Source organism: Penaeus monodon, chromosome 38, assembly GCF_015228065.2.
Source record: "Penaeus monodon isolate SGIC_2016 chromosome 38, NSTDA_Pmon_1, whole genome shotgun sequence".
NCBI lineage: Eukaryota > Metazoa > Arthropoda > Malacostraca > Decapoda > Penaeidae > Penaeus > Penaeus monodon.
In genome coordinates this window covers 26,584,045-26,599,044 of record NC_051423.1, presented here as the reverse complement: position 1 = coordinate 26,599,044, position 15,000 = coordinate 26,584,045, and the positions used below count along the sequence as shown (strand labels likewise).

At 45.7% G+C, this 15,000-nt stretch overlaps 1 protein-coding gene across 1 annotated transcript in view; it reads right to left on the bottom strand.

Moving 5' to 3' along the window:
* Positions 1-12,441: 12,441 nt before the first annotated feature.
* Positions 12,442-15,000, bottom strand: part of LOC119597135 — a gene marked incomplete at its 5' end in the record, with an annotated part of 17,559 nt that continues 15,000 nt past the window's right edge. The window contains 1 exon segment of the mRNA XM_037946640.1: positions 12,442-13,921. Within this exon segment, the coding sequence (XP_037802568.1) occupies positions 12,707-13,921 (1,215 nt within the window).

Here is a 15,000-nt window from a genome sequence, read left to right as displayed (position 1 = left end):
GCCCGATCTACGAATGGCCAGTGCTGCAATAGCTGCCGACGTCACGTTGCATGAGGAAACCTTGCAGCAAATGAAACAGGGGCATGAACAGATGGGTCAGAGAATGCAAGAGTTGGAGAAGCGGTTTGAGAAGGTTGAGGTAAAGGATTGAGGAACAAAACCAACAATTGGTGGAAGAACGTCGACAGACTGCAGAGCGACATCAACAACTGCTGGAGACAATTGGACGGGCACTAGCGCCCAGCAATATTTCTTTGGATTCGCAGGTAGTAAATCAGGACGAACAACCAACAACATGACCTCCACAAACACTGACCCCCACTCCACAGCAGGCCAGGCTGTGGTGGATACTCATAATGAGGAGACAGAGGGTCGTCCTAGCAGTATACTAGTGGGGTGCCGAACAAGTCCTCCCAGAACCTCGCCACATGTCACCAGTCCCAGCCCTCAGCCTCGACACTACCATATCCAAGAGGGTGAGGGTGCAAATCTCCAGCTGTCCAGCAAGTCAACTGGACAACAGCAGCAGAACAACTGGTACACTACAGACCCGCCACAACTTAAACAGTGGTCAAGGGCAGACGCTTAGGCCATGCAGTTGTAGGGATACAGGAGACCCAGGTCCCCAAGCTGGAAGTTCTGGGGCCTTGTACCGAGAAAGGGGTGTTGAACAACCCCACTGGTGGTCAAGAACAGAGCAGCAGCCAATGACCCTCCCAGCCAAAGATCTTGTGGTCAAAACCCGCCACAGCCAATGCCACGTAGGAATCCTGACCCTGTACCATGGCACCCAGCAGACCGGAACTCTTGCCAACCTTCAGCCAATACATCAGAGGTTCCAGTGCAATACATCTCCAAGGCCAAGATTCCAGAGTTCAGGGGAGAAGTAACAGCAGCAAAGCCCTTCCTCAAAAATCAGGAGGTGGAAGGATGGATAGGGGCCATTGAAAATCTAGTAAAACCCCCTACTTCAGAGACAGGTCTTCAAGGACCAAATTTGCAAGACCTTTCGTGGCACTTGTACTGCCGCAGATTTCTTCAAAGTGCTTTATGAACACCGCGTGAAGAACAAACAAGCACCGATGGACTTCTTCCTGGAGATCCAAGGTAGTGTGTATCAGGGTTATCATGACTACCCAGCTGCCATTGGTGACCCAGATGAGCTAATACTTAGGGTGTTCATTAGTGGACTGTCCCCCTGGCTTCGCGACATCCTGGCAGTGAGGGATGACAGTTCACCAGCACAAACGGCCGATGCTGCTCAGCGTTTCTGGAATGCAAGACATGGAGTACAGCACCACAAGATGGACACGTCTGAGGAACCCTGTCGTAATCCAGAGCGGCCACCAAGGGGTAGGGACCATTATGCCTTTCCCATCGAAACAAATGCAGCGCAGCCAGCAGTCCCACAGCACGAGTCACGATGCTGGCGAGTGCCGAGCCAGAGCCACCAACCCACCTTGCTGCAGGAGTCATTATAGGAATGCTTGTCCCTTTCCTGAAGGCCAGAGTACCCAGGCTCCCAGCACCACTGGCACAACACCTCAGGGGAGCAGATCAGGGATCAGAAGTGAAAGTGGCCACGGTAGCATACCCCACCCTAACTGGACGGCCAGTAGTGGCAATGACTATAAACTGGGTTAGTGTGGTATGCTTCCTGGACAGCGGGTCAGAGGCAACAATCATCAAGCCCTCCATTTTGCCCTTAATTGACCCTTTAGGAGCTTTGAATAGGACTCCAAGCAGCCGACTGTTAAGAGGAGTCTCTGGTAAGCTAATTCCCGGCTCAACAGAAATAGATGTATTGTTCTTCCTTGATATGAACCTACATGTTGATCATCGGGTCATGGTCTGTGATGTGTGGTTTCCTGGGAGTCTTTTACTTGGAATGGACTTTTTAAGGAGGGTAACATACAGCCTGTCGTCGGAAGCCAACAGTCATCAAGCCTGCCTGTTGATTGAGGGCAGGAGCTTCCCAGTGACCTACACTGATGCTAAATCACTGCAACTAGCGTTTGTAACAGCAGAATACCTCCAGTCTAATTCTACAACTAAGGGTTCCACTATCAATGCAGGTAAACCAGCCATGACTCATCTCTTCAGCTCATCCATTCTCCAGCCATACACTGGTTGCTGGCTACCAATGTCTGTACAGAAGACTGCCCCAGCAGATGGTGTGTTCGAATTTAGTCCCCTCCCATCAACAGTCTTCAAACCTTCAAGCCGATATTTGACTGTAAAGAACTGGCGCTGCACTGTGTGGGTAGAAAACCCTACAGCCAAGAGGCTGCTCATCAGAACGGGCACTAGGCTAGGAAGGATTTCACCTGTAGCGTCTGCCGCAGCCGCAACCGCAGTGCCTCCTTCAGCGTCTGCCGAAGCCGCAACCGCAGTGCCTCCTACAGCGTCTGCCGCAGCCGAAGCCGCAGTGCCTCCTTCAGCGTCTGCCGCAGCCGCAACCGCAGTGCCTCCTACAGCTCTGCCGCAGCCGCAAACCGCAGTGCCTCCTTCAGCGTCTGCCGCAGCCGCAAACCCCCAGTGCCTCCTTCAGCGTCTGCCGCACGCAACCGCGGGTGCCCCTTCAGGTCTGCCGCAGCAGAAAACCGCAGGCCTCCTTCAGCGTCTGCCGCAGCCGACCGCAGTGCCTCCTTCAGCGTCTGCCGAAGCCGCAGTGCCTCCTTCAGCGTCTGCTGAAGCCGCAGTGCCTCCTTCAGCGTCTGCCGCAGCCGCACAAAAAGCCGCAGTGCCTCCTTCAGCGTCTGCCGCAGCCGAAGCCGCAGTGCCTCCTTCAGCGTCTGCCGCAGCCGCAACCGCAGTGCCTCCTTCAGCGTCTGCCGCAGCCGAAGCCGCAGTGCCTCCTTCAGCGTCTGCCGCAGCCGCAACCGCAGTGCCTCCTTCAGCGTCTGCCGCAGCCGCAGCCGAAGCCGCAGTGCCTCCTTCAGCGTCTGCCGCAGCCGCAGCCGCAACCGCAGTGCCTCCTTCAGCGTCTGCCGCAGCCGCAACCGCAGTGCCTCCTTCAGCGTCTGCCGCAGCCGCAGCCGAAGCCGCAGTGCTTCCTTCAGCTTCTGCCGCAACCGCAGTGCCTCCTTCAGCTTCTGCCGCAACCGCAGTGCCTCCTTCAGCATCTGCCGCAGCCGCGCCGCAACCGCAGTGCCTCCTTCAGCGTCTGCCGCAGCCGCAACCCAGCCGCAACCGCAGTGCCTCCTTCAGCGTCTGCCGCAGCCGAAGCCGCAGTGCCTCCTTCAGCGTCTGCCGCGCCGAAGCGCAGTGCCTCCTTCAGCGTCTGCCGCAGCCGCAACCGCAGTGCCTCCTTCAGCGTCTGCCGCAGTGCCTCCTTCAGCGTCTGCCGCAGCCGCAGCCGCAACCGCAGTGCCTCCTTCAGCGTCTGCCGCAGCCGAAGCCGAAGCCGCAGTGCTTCCTTCAGCTTCTGCCGCAACCGCAGTGCCTCCTTCAGCTTCTGCCGCAACCGCAGTGCCTCCTTCAGCATCTGCCGCAGCCGCAACCGCAGTGCCTCCTTCAGCGTCTGCCGCAGCCGCAGTGCCTCCTTCAGCGTCTGCCGCAGCCGCAACCGCAGTGCCTCCTTCAGCGTCTGCCGCAGCCGCAACCGCAGTGCCTCCTTCAGCGTCTGCCGCAGCCGCAACCGCAGTGCCTCCTTCAGCTTCTGCCGAGGAGCTACAGATGAATTGGGGACACGGCGAAGATGATGACGAGTTTGAGTGGGAGGATGATCTAACCCAATTTGACCAATTTTATGGTTTAGAATTAATTGGTGATAGGCTAGAGATGTTCCCTTTCTCCTGTGATCTTCCTCCATCTCTTGCTCTCCTGGCTGTTAATGCCCTTGAATTAGGGGGCTCTGAAGATCTCCCTTTGGACACAAACTTATTTGACCTTAGCCACCTGACGAATGCAAAGAGTGAGAAGGCGACGGCTCTGTTGAATAAGTATCACCATCTCTTTGGAGATGGTGATACTTATGCAACAGAGGTGAAGAAACAGTAGGACATATTCCTGGCATACAGCATCGAATTGATACTGGTAATGCAGCACCTGTATGTACGAGGCAATGGAGATTACCCCATACAACTCGCCAGGTAATACGGGAACAATGTGAAGCTATGCGAGGGCAGGAGTGATTGAACCTTTTTCTTCACCATGGTAAGTCCTGTAGTCTTGTGGAAAAGAAAAATGGTGGCCTTCCCCTTCTGTGTAGATTACAGGAAACCCCAATGCAGTAACTAAGGCAGATGCATACCCACTACCCCGGATCGACGAACTCTGGGACGAACTTGGACCTTCCTGTGTCTTCGAAGCTAGAGCTGCCTATTGGAGCATCGATATACATCCGGAGGATATGCAAAATACCGCATTTAGTGATGGGTATCGTCTGTTCCACTTCACAAGGCTCCCATTTGGTCTTAGCACTGCTCCCTCCACCTTTCAGAGAGCAGTCAACCTGATTCTACCATCTGTCCTTGGGCGCCATACTTTGGCATATCTGGACGACATAATTGTCCACTCCAAAGATTTCGACCAGCATCTGAAGGACCTTGAGGAGACTCTAGATTTTTGTTGGCAGCAGGATTTAAAATTTAACCCCCCGAGAAATGTGCTATTGCAGCTACCACCATAAACTTTCTAGGCTTCACAGTTTCTCCTGATGGCATTGCTCCTGACAGAAGCAAGGTAGCAGCAATTACCGAGACCCCAGCACCCAGGAACATTAGAGAAGTCCGCCGATTTCTAGGGGCTACTAACTTCTTCCGCAGACATATTGCCAGTTATGCCACCATCGCAGCACCCCTCCATACCTTACTAAAGAAAGGTCAAGTTTGGAAATGGGGTGATGAGCAGCAGTCTGCATTCAGAAGCTGGAAAAAAATTGCTGGTATCTGAGCCGATCCTCAAACAACCCGACTTCACAAAGGAGCTCGAGTTACACACAGATGCCAGCTCTCTTGCTATTGGGACTGCCCTCATGCAACTAGGTGACTAGGGTATTTTACATGCTGTAGCTTTTTACAGTCGGAAGCTGCGGGGTGCCGAAACACGCTATCTAGCAATTGATTGTGAGGCCTTAGCTGTTGTTGAGGGTGTGCGTGTGTTTGATGCTTATCTCTACGGCCGTAGGTTTGTGGTCTACACTGATCATCATCCACTGATTTCATGGGTTCCGACACCGGGACCCGGTCACCCCGCATGAAAAAGATATGCACATGACCTCTCTTTCTATGATTTTGATATTAGATATAGGGAAGGGCCAACCCAAATTTTGTTTCCCGATTACTATCCCCGGGAAGTTGCGACAGTTGACATCCATAATGTCAGCCCACAGGAGCTAGCCACTCATCAGAGCCAGGACCCAAAATTCAAAGAAATTCTGGATTATCTTAAGTCTGGAACGGTGCCAAAGCGCAAGCTCCCTTCTGCCCTTTCTGACTTGAACTTAAAGATGACATCCTGTACCGCTTGCTACATCTTCCAGATAAAATTGTATTCCAGCTTTGTATACCAGAGCGTCTTCATAAATCAGCCCTGAGAACTGCTCACACTCCATTAGCCATGCATCCTGGCATACAAAGGACATATGGTAACCTCCGTAACATGTATTATTGGCTAAATATGATGGCGGATGCACGACGGTATGTAGAAGAGTGTCAGTCATGCCAACAGAACAGAGGGGTAGCACAGAGAGTACCAATGGCTGAAGCTCCTTTGGCTCTTTATCCTTTAGAGAGAGTATCCATGGACATACTCGACCTCAGCCAACCCCTGTACGTTATGCTCTCCCATCATGACCAGCACACCAGGTTCCTCCAAAAATTTTCCCCCTGAAGGGTTATCACTGCCACAAAGATCCACCAAGCATTCCTTGAATGCTGGATCACCTACTTTCGACCACCACGTGTGATTCAGAGTGATAATGGTAGGCAGTTTACTTCAGGCTTATTTGAGGAACTTGTTACCCTTCTGTGGTCCACTCACTTTATCATTAGATACCATCCTCAAGCTAATGGTCTGATTGAACGGACAACAGGGTTGTCAAGGCATCTCTCCGCTCAATAGTTGGGGAGCATCCTGGCCGATGGCACTCTTACATTCCAGAGCTGCGTTTAGCTCTTAACTCTGCCATTCATCGTTCGACAGGTGAGCAACCCTTATTTCTCCTGACTGGACGACACGCCTATTTTCCGATAGGCCTAACAAATGAGGCCATGTTCGCCGATAACGACGACTTGCAGCACCGCTTAAAGAGTGCCCGACGAGCAGCAGTGGAAGCCTCTAAGGTAGCCAGGGCTAACTATGGGAGAGGCTATGATAAGCGGGCCAGAGGATCTTTTGCTCCAGAGGAAAGTGATTTGGTGTTATACAAGGAGATGGCACCGAGGCCACTTGGAGCAAGATGGAGGGGACCAGCTAGGATATGTAAAGGTCTAGGTCCTGTCTCTCCAAATCCAAGACTTGGCCCTCGACAAAGTATTGAAGGCCCATGATAATCATTTCGACCATTTTCGGCAGTCCCAGGAGCTTGCTTTTCCGAGGATGAGCCGGAGGGTCCAGAGGACGACCCTGAGCAAAACCCGTCGAGGGGTGACCTGGGTAGCTGTCCTGACCAGCTGTGTGTTGGATCATGAACTTTCTATGTAGACATATGTATACTTTGTGGACCTTTACTCTCTCAACTGACTTTGTGGATGCAGTGTATGTCCTCGGTGCTTTAAATTCCTGTAATTTGTCCGTGTGTGATGTTCAGCACTAAGTAGCACCTATTAATTGCTCATATGTTAAATGTGTCATTTACATATTTATTTTACTCTTGCTCTTACTCTTTTATTGTTTTACTCTTGCTCTTACTCTTTTATTGTTTTACTCTTGCTCTTACTCTTTTATTGTTTTACTCTTGCTCTTATTTTTTTATTTTTACTCTTGCTCTTACTCTTTTATTGTTTTACTCTTGCTCTTACTCTTTTATTGTTTTACTCTTGCTCTTACTCTTTTATTGTTTTATTATATTGCTTTTACTTTTTTGCCTTCCGCATTCATTTTTTTCCCCTGTTAGTGGGGGGAACGACACGTACTGGCACAGAATCATCATCCTGGTTTATTATCAGTGTTCATTGTATTTCCCAAAGACCAGAGGGGGGGGCGCCCCGGGCGGGATGATGAGTGGCTCCGACAGGGTGCTGATATCCTGGTGGTATGTATACATGCATTTTTTCTCAGTCCAGTCCTCTCTGTACTGTCAGAGCTCAAGCTTGGCTTTTCCTCTTTTCAGGTCTCCGCTGGCTGCTTCGACCCGGATCGGGGGGACGGATTCTGTAGCGTGACATACTGTACTCAGCACCCCCCCCACCTTTCAGATGATGCTCGCTCTGTGCGTTCCGTGTGTGTATACGCTCTCATTGCGTGCACAGCATATGTGTGTGTGTGAAAGCACAAGTCTACGTACGAGTACGTGTATGTATGTGTCGGTATATTTATGTATGTTGGTGTGCGTGTATGTGTGCGTGACTGAGTGAACGTGTGTCAAATTGCGTGCGTCCACTGTCCGGGCGCTATGTATATGTGGGTGCATATGTATGAGCTGTATACTTGCTTGCCTGCATACGCATGTCAAGACACGTGTCTGCGTGGCTTGCGTGCGGGTTTGCGTGGGCGTGTGTACGGTTGCGCTTGGGCCCATTTTCGGTGTGTAAATATAGTATTTTTATGTATTTTTCCTTTTATGTATTTTATCTCTTATTTCCGCTCTTAATGACAAATTTTTTCTATTCTATTATTTGTATTGCCCTTCATAGCCATTTTAACCATTTATATAGCAGTTTTATGAATTTATGAAAAAAATGTTTCACGTCTTTGAGGTGACGTCACGGCCTCCCGCGGCCTTTTGTATGGGCCAAAAAAAAATACAGTCGTTGTTCTACTGCACCACGGGGCGTTTTTTTCCTCATCCTCTGGCATTTTTACTTACACGGCAAGGAAACTGATCCCTTTGTGGCCGACAGCTCCAGCTCAGCAATTGAAAGGACGGGAAAAGCTAAGTATTGAGCTGAAGGGACAGTTTAATTAAAGATTGGAGCGGGGCCCTGCAAGATTGCATCTATACATACAACCCAAAATATCATATCAGCCTCGTGGTTTTCTACTTGACCTCGTTCCTTCTTATGTCTTCTGCTACATATTTTCCTTTCATTTTCCCCCCCTCCTACACATGTGTTTTTCTTAAGCTAGCCTATCCTTGCCCTTTTCTCCAGTGATCCGCTTATCCAATCGAAATGCGTTCCCCCACACTGGGCCATTTAAAGAGAATTACCGCAGTGACATCCCACAAGGTCAAAATACACCGTGGAACATCAAAAGTAGTAGGGGATATGACAGCAGAAGCGTGGGCTTACCCTACAGAAGCCCACTGACCTTAATGGGGAGGGACACTGGCCCTTAAAGGGACCCTTCTTGGTAGGTGGGGCCCCCTGGGGAATAAACATGTCCGTACACTAAGGTCTAAAAAAATTTTTGGTAATGCAGCACCTGTATGTACGAGGCAATGGAGATTACCCCATACAACTCGCCAGGTAATACGGGAAAAAATTTTGAAGCTATGCTGAGGGCAGGAGTGATTGAACCTTCTCCTTTACCATGGTAAGTCTGTAGTTCTTGTGAAAAAGAAAAAAAGGTGGCCTACGCTTTTGTGTAGATTTTCATTTATAGATTTCCCCGACACCTATCTTCATGAAGATGCGACGGCTGAGAACATCAGTGAGGACGTCGAACAGGTGGATGTTTCCCGTCAGTGAAGCTAAGCTGGATCATCTGCAGAACAACAGCGACATAAATTTTAGAAGCTGCTCAGTAAGTATTGATCTGTTCACTGACGACGCAAACGCTATCGGCACGTCCCGGGAATCGAGCACACGATAGACCCCAGGTGACGCAAAAACCCATCGTCACGCGGCAATGGAGGCTTCCCAATGCAGCTAAACAAACCATCAAGGAGGAGAAGCAAGTCCATGTCAATCAAATGAAAGCCTACTTCGCCCCAGAAGAATTAAACCTTCCGCAGGAGGAGGATGTGGATGTCGAAAATCGTGTCCAGAATGAGGAGCCCGAGGGTGACCCAGAGCCCGCAATGGAGCATATAAACTATGTTGATGAATCTTTGTCACTTTGTATAAATCGAAAGTTGTTTTATTTTATAAAATCGATGATTTTATTATGGGTCATTTTACTGGTGTTCCGATGTTTTCTTTGTAAAAATTTACTTTAGCCTCGGCCTTTTATATATAATTGTTTTACATGTGTATATGATATTTCTTGATGGCAGCACAATAACTTATCTCTTTTTCACCCACAGAATGAATGAGCAGAGCCATGCCACTGTGTCTTGTATTGTACCCACTTATGTATTCACAGCTGAAATCCCGAGCAGACCCTACGAGTCATGGTTCAGTATTGCAAGTCCTCGTTCAATCGCGGCTGCATTTCCTTCCGGGTCCAGGCTGAGACGCAATTTCGTAACCGCAAACACAAACAATCGCCCCACTCTCGAGAGAGCAGCTGCGCTTGCAGCTATCGAAAAGGCTTGGGAGGGATGTAGTGATCTCTAGGCCACCATTTTTCTTTTTCACAAGAACTACAGGACTTAACCATGGCGAAGAAGAAGGTTCAATCACTTCTGCCCTCAGCATAGCTTCACATTGTTCCCGTATTACCTGGCGAGTTGTATGGGGTAATCTCCATTGCCTCGTACATACAGGTGCTGCATTACCAAAAATTTTAGACCTGTAGTGTACGGACATGTGTAGTCCCCAGGGGGCCCCACCTACCAAGAAGGGTGCCTTAAGGGCCAGGGTGCCTTAAGGGCCAGGGTCCCTCCCCATGAAGGTCAGTGGGCATCTGTAGGGTAAGCCCACCTTCTGCTGTCAAATCCCCTACTACTATTGATGTTCCACGGGGAATATGACCTTGCGGGATGTCACAGCGGGAAATCTCTTAAATGGACCAGTGTGTGGAACGTATTTGGATTGGATAAGCGAGATTATAGTGAACTCTATATTTTTTCTATGTTTTAAATGTAAACAAATAAAAACTGTACTATTTCTTCAAATAAAGAAATAGTACGATATGCCTTTAAAAGCATCCCCAGCTGTTTGCGGGTCACCACAGTGTAAACGACCTTGCTTCACCCTTCCCGCCAGGTATCAGTCATTAAGGCGAGATGAAATATGTTCTTTTAACGCTTTTACTTACTTTTATTTTGATCTGCTCGAGTTTTAGTGTGAACATCATTTTATGTAATTTTTAGGTTATTCCATTACACCCCATATTCATCTTATTATAGTGCTTACCTTGTGAAATCAAGGCGAATCCTAAAAAACACACGAGCCTGTTAGGAGCCTGTCAGACCATGCTTAGTTTTTTCTTTTCTTTTTTTTACCAACCTCAGCTGGCCTGATCTGATGTGCAGGGGTCACACAGTAACAGAGAGCACTGGCCGGACATCTCTCTAGCTAACAACAGTTAATATGCGCAGGCAATGCTCCTGTAAGCCAGAGATCCGAGGACGGAAGACTGCAACGGGGCATTGACCTGACATATTAACCAGGGAGACGAAGGCACCCCTTTTTAAATAATTTGTAGTAGGCATATTTTTTGTGTGTATCCGGCTCGCTGTGGAACACCAGTGTGACAGTGTAAAGATAAGTGTTACGTTTTGTTATAAGAAATATTAATATTACAAATGTACAGCTGTTATATATAAGCAAAGCCGAGATATTAGTAAATGTTTTAAAATGTTCATGTTATTTTATTTTACCTATTATTCTTATTAAGGAGTTGTGCCCAGGCTTCTTCTTTTTAATATTTTTGGTTTTATTTCGTATTTGTAGGTGTCACAAGTACAGTTTTGAAAATGGCATCAGAGAAAACGAGGGCTGTGTAAAGGAAAACGGGGCAGCCTAGTGTTTGGAAACCTTCAATGGTTTTAATAGCTCAGTTTTATGTCATTTTAGTTCTTTTTCGTTCTTTTAGTCCTAATTTTTTTTTTTTTTTTTTGTTACAATATTTATCCCTGGCCCACCGTGCCTTCGGAGGGTTCTTACCGCTCGGCCCGCTCCGACACGAAAAGCCCAAACAGAAATAATAAGCATTGTGGTAGTTGACTCCTTCAGGGTCACTTCCCGCTTACTGCAGGGTTGCATTCACTACAAGATCACTGGATAAAAGGGCAATGATAGGCTAGCTTAAGAACAATACAAGATGTAGGAGGAGGGGAAAATGAAAGGAAAATATGTAGCAGAAGACATAAGAAAAGGAACGAGGTCAAGTAGAAGAACCACGAGGCTGTATATGATATGTGGTGTATGTATAGATGCAATCTTGCAGGGTCCAGCTCCAATCTTTAATTAATACTGTCCCTTCGGCTCAATACTTAGCTTTTCCCGTCCTTTCAAGTTGCTGAGCTGGAGCTGTCGGCCACGAAGGATCAGTTCCTTGCCGTGTAAGTAAAAAATGCCAGAGGATGGAGGAAAGAAACGCCCCGTGGTGCAGTAGAACAACGACTGTATTTTTTTTTGGCCCATACAAAAGGCCGCGGGAGGCCGTGACGTCACGCTCGAGACGTGAAACAGTTTTTCATAAAATTCATAAAACTGCTATATAAATGGTTAAAAAATGGCTATGAAATGGCAATACAAATAATAGAATAGAACAAATGTCATTAAGAGCGGAAAATAAGAGATAAAATACATAAAAGAGGCAAAATACATAAAACGTATACTATATTTACACACCGACAATCGGCAAGCGCAACCGTACACACGCCCACGCAAACACCGCAGGCAAGCCACGCAGACACGTGTCTTGACATGCGTATGCAGGCAAGCAAGTATACAGCTCATACATATGCACCCACATATACATAGCGCCCAGACAGCGGGCGCACGCAATTCGACACGCGTTCACTCAATCAGGCACACATACATGCACACCAACATACATAAATATACCGACACATACATACACGTACTCCTACATAGACTTGTGCTTTCACACACACACACATGCTGTGCACGCAATGAGAGCGTATACACACACGGAACGCACAGAGCGAGCATCATCTGAAAGGGGGGGGGGGCTGAATACAGTGTCACGCTACAATATATATATATATATATATATATATATATATATATATATATATATATGTATATGTATATAATACACACACACACAAATATATATATATATATATATATATATATATATATATATATATATATTTGTGTGTGTGTGTGTGTCTGTTTGTATGTGTGTGTATATATCACTCAAAGGAGGTTTTTTATTCTGAGAATTTAAATGAACCGCATATGTGGTGTTTTTTTTATGCGGAGACAGAAAAGTTAATAAAATCAAATGATACCACTAATAATGACAACAAAATTGGTTAATGTCACAATTAAAGAAATTCTATTTGTAGAGCAGAAAAAATACAAAAAAAAGCTAGCAGTGGAGATAGCCTGTCGAACCACCTGCTATGGAACGTCGGGGTATTTCCTAAAATCAAAAAACAAAACAAAAGAAGAACAAGAATATAAGGCGCAGAACCAATGCTGTTCCGTTTTCTAACAATATCGATAAATTACTTAAGTTAGAATCACATATAACACATCACCTACACCAATATTTACACCTTCTCTCTCTCACTCTATCATGTAAAAGAAGTTGGTCTGCGCGTTATATGTCGGATTCTCTTTGTCAATAAATTTTTCTGATTCATTTTCCTGAAATCCACACTGTACTTGGCTTCGTTGGTCCATATTGTCACATTCCCTTTCGGATTCTTTTCGTAAGCATCTTCCAGTTTGTTAATGTTAGGATGGTCGAACGGACACCATTTCTGCAAGTCATCTTGGAAATACCAAATGAATCTGTTTTCTCTGAGGTTCTGTGTTGGATTTCTCTCGGTGCAAAGTCTCCGGATGTGATATTTCATGTTTTGACAGAAAATGGGAATATATGCACAGTTATTAACCCATTGCATGTATGTGAAGCCTATTTCCCAAATGTAGTGTTTCAATAGTGATAATAGACCTCCATTATGGCAGGAATCATCTAATTGTTTCAGGAGAGTCAGGTTATTCTCAGGATTGCAGAAATGTTTTTCCAGAAAAGTAACATGCTCCTTAGGGAAGTTATACCAAGTGTTCAAATCTTTGGTTACTTGCCAATGAAAAGGAATCTTTGAGTGGAGTCTCGGGCAACCAGTAACTGTACAAGTCCGTGACAATGACTTGTAGCATATCTCAGGAATTTTGGGGGATCCCTCAGGAGAGTGAGACCATACATTAATTCTGCTCTTATTACATGTTTCCTCATTGTAGTCCCTACATACGTCGAGATGCTGTTGGGTAGTCTCCCTACGCAATGCCACTTCATTCATTTTTACAAAATTACACAACTGCCTATCACTTAAACGTCCTAGATAAAAAGCTTGGATCGCCTTGATGTTATGATTCGTGCGCAAACTATGACCCATGTTGCAATTTTCCAACTCACAGTCGCCAAAAATAAAGCCGGAGCAGATATGAATCTTAAAGCATAATGACCGGTCAATGCACCCACTGCGCGACGCATAAGCAGAGCAGACTCTGACCTTTGGCCGCAACTTCATCCTGTCATTCTTTATACAAAAGATATGAGGGAGGTTTGCTAATGCCCGATTCACTTGCCAAGAGAAAATATCTCTCATCTTGTCCACGGGAGCTTGAAAGCCGCTTTGCCGCCCCAGAAACTCCACCAAGTCCTGTGGTCTAAATTCAGGATCATCCGCGTCGGTTTCTCTTGAGCTTCGCCTTCCTTTGGCGTCCTCCGAGTCCCCTCTCCTGCGCGGCGATCTCGTCGCGGGCTCGCTGCCCTTGTAAGTCTGGAATATGGGTAACATTACTATTATTTTTTCTATTACTGTTCTTTATACTGATTCAATAATCCAGTGTTATAATGGAACCAAATTACTGTTGCATTGAATCTCAAGTATGTAATTACTTTGATACTACATATCTAATATGTTTACATAGCATCCTCTACATTTGTTATTGCGTCAACTGTTTAGGCGTTAGATTTACTTATGTAAGAGAAAACTGTAATAAACATGGAGGAAACGTCGCAATTTTCATTTGAAAATGAACACAAGTAGTGTGAACGTTTTTCGTATTAATGATACAGAGTTATCTATAGCATTATTATTGTTGCCGGCGTCTAATGCATACAATTTAAAGACAGTCCTCACGCTTGTGGGACAGCACCAGACTTGCCTTAAACAAAATTGGGTGTCAAAGACATTTTCGCGAGGAATCATAGACAAAATCTCGGAGTCAAAGAATTTTGCATGTGTATATTTTCTATGACTTTTCATGAATACAGTCTTTGGACAACGAGGGTCGGAGTGCGTTCCTGCGTACGTGTATCGAGTGTGTGTGCACATATGCACGTATATATATGTGTGTGTGTGTGTGTGTGTGTGTGTGTGTGTGTATATATGTATATATGTATATATATATATATATATATATATATATATATATATATATATATATACATATAATATATAATATATATATAATATATATATATATATATATATATATACATATATATATATATTTATTTATATGTATATATTAATTATATAATATATTATATATATTTATATTATATTATATATATATTATAATTATATATATTATATATATATATAATATATATATAATATATATATAAGATTATTATATATATATATATATATATATACATATATATATATATATATATATATATATATATATATATATATATATATATATATATATATATATATATATATATATATATATATATATATATTGGCTCGAGGTGTGCGAGCCAATCGTGAAAGGCCTGAGCCCGCCTCTTGGACTGAGGTACACAATGCTGAAGGTCCTGAGCAATCTTGCAATTGTGACATGT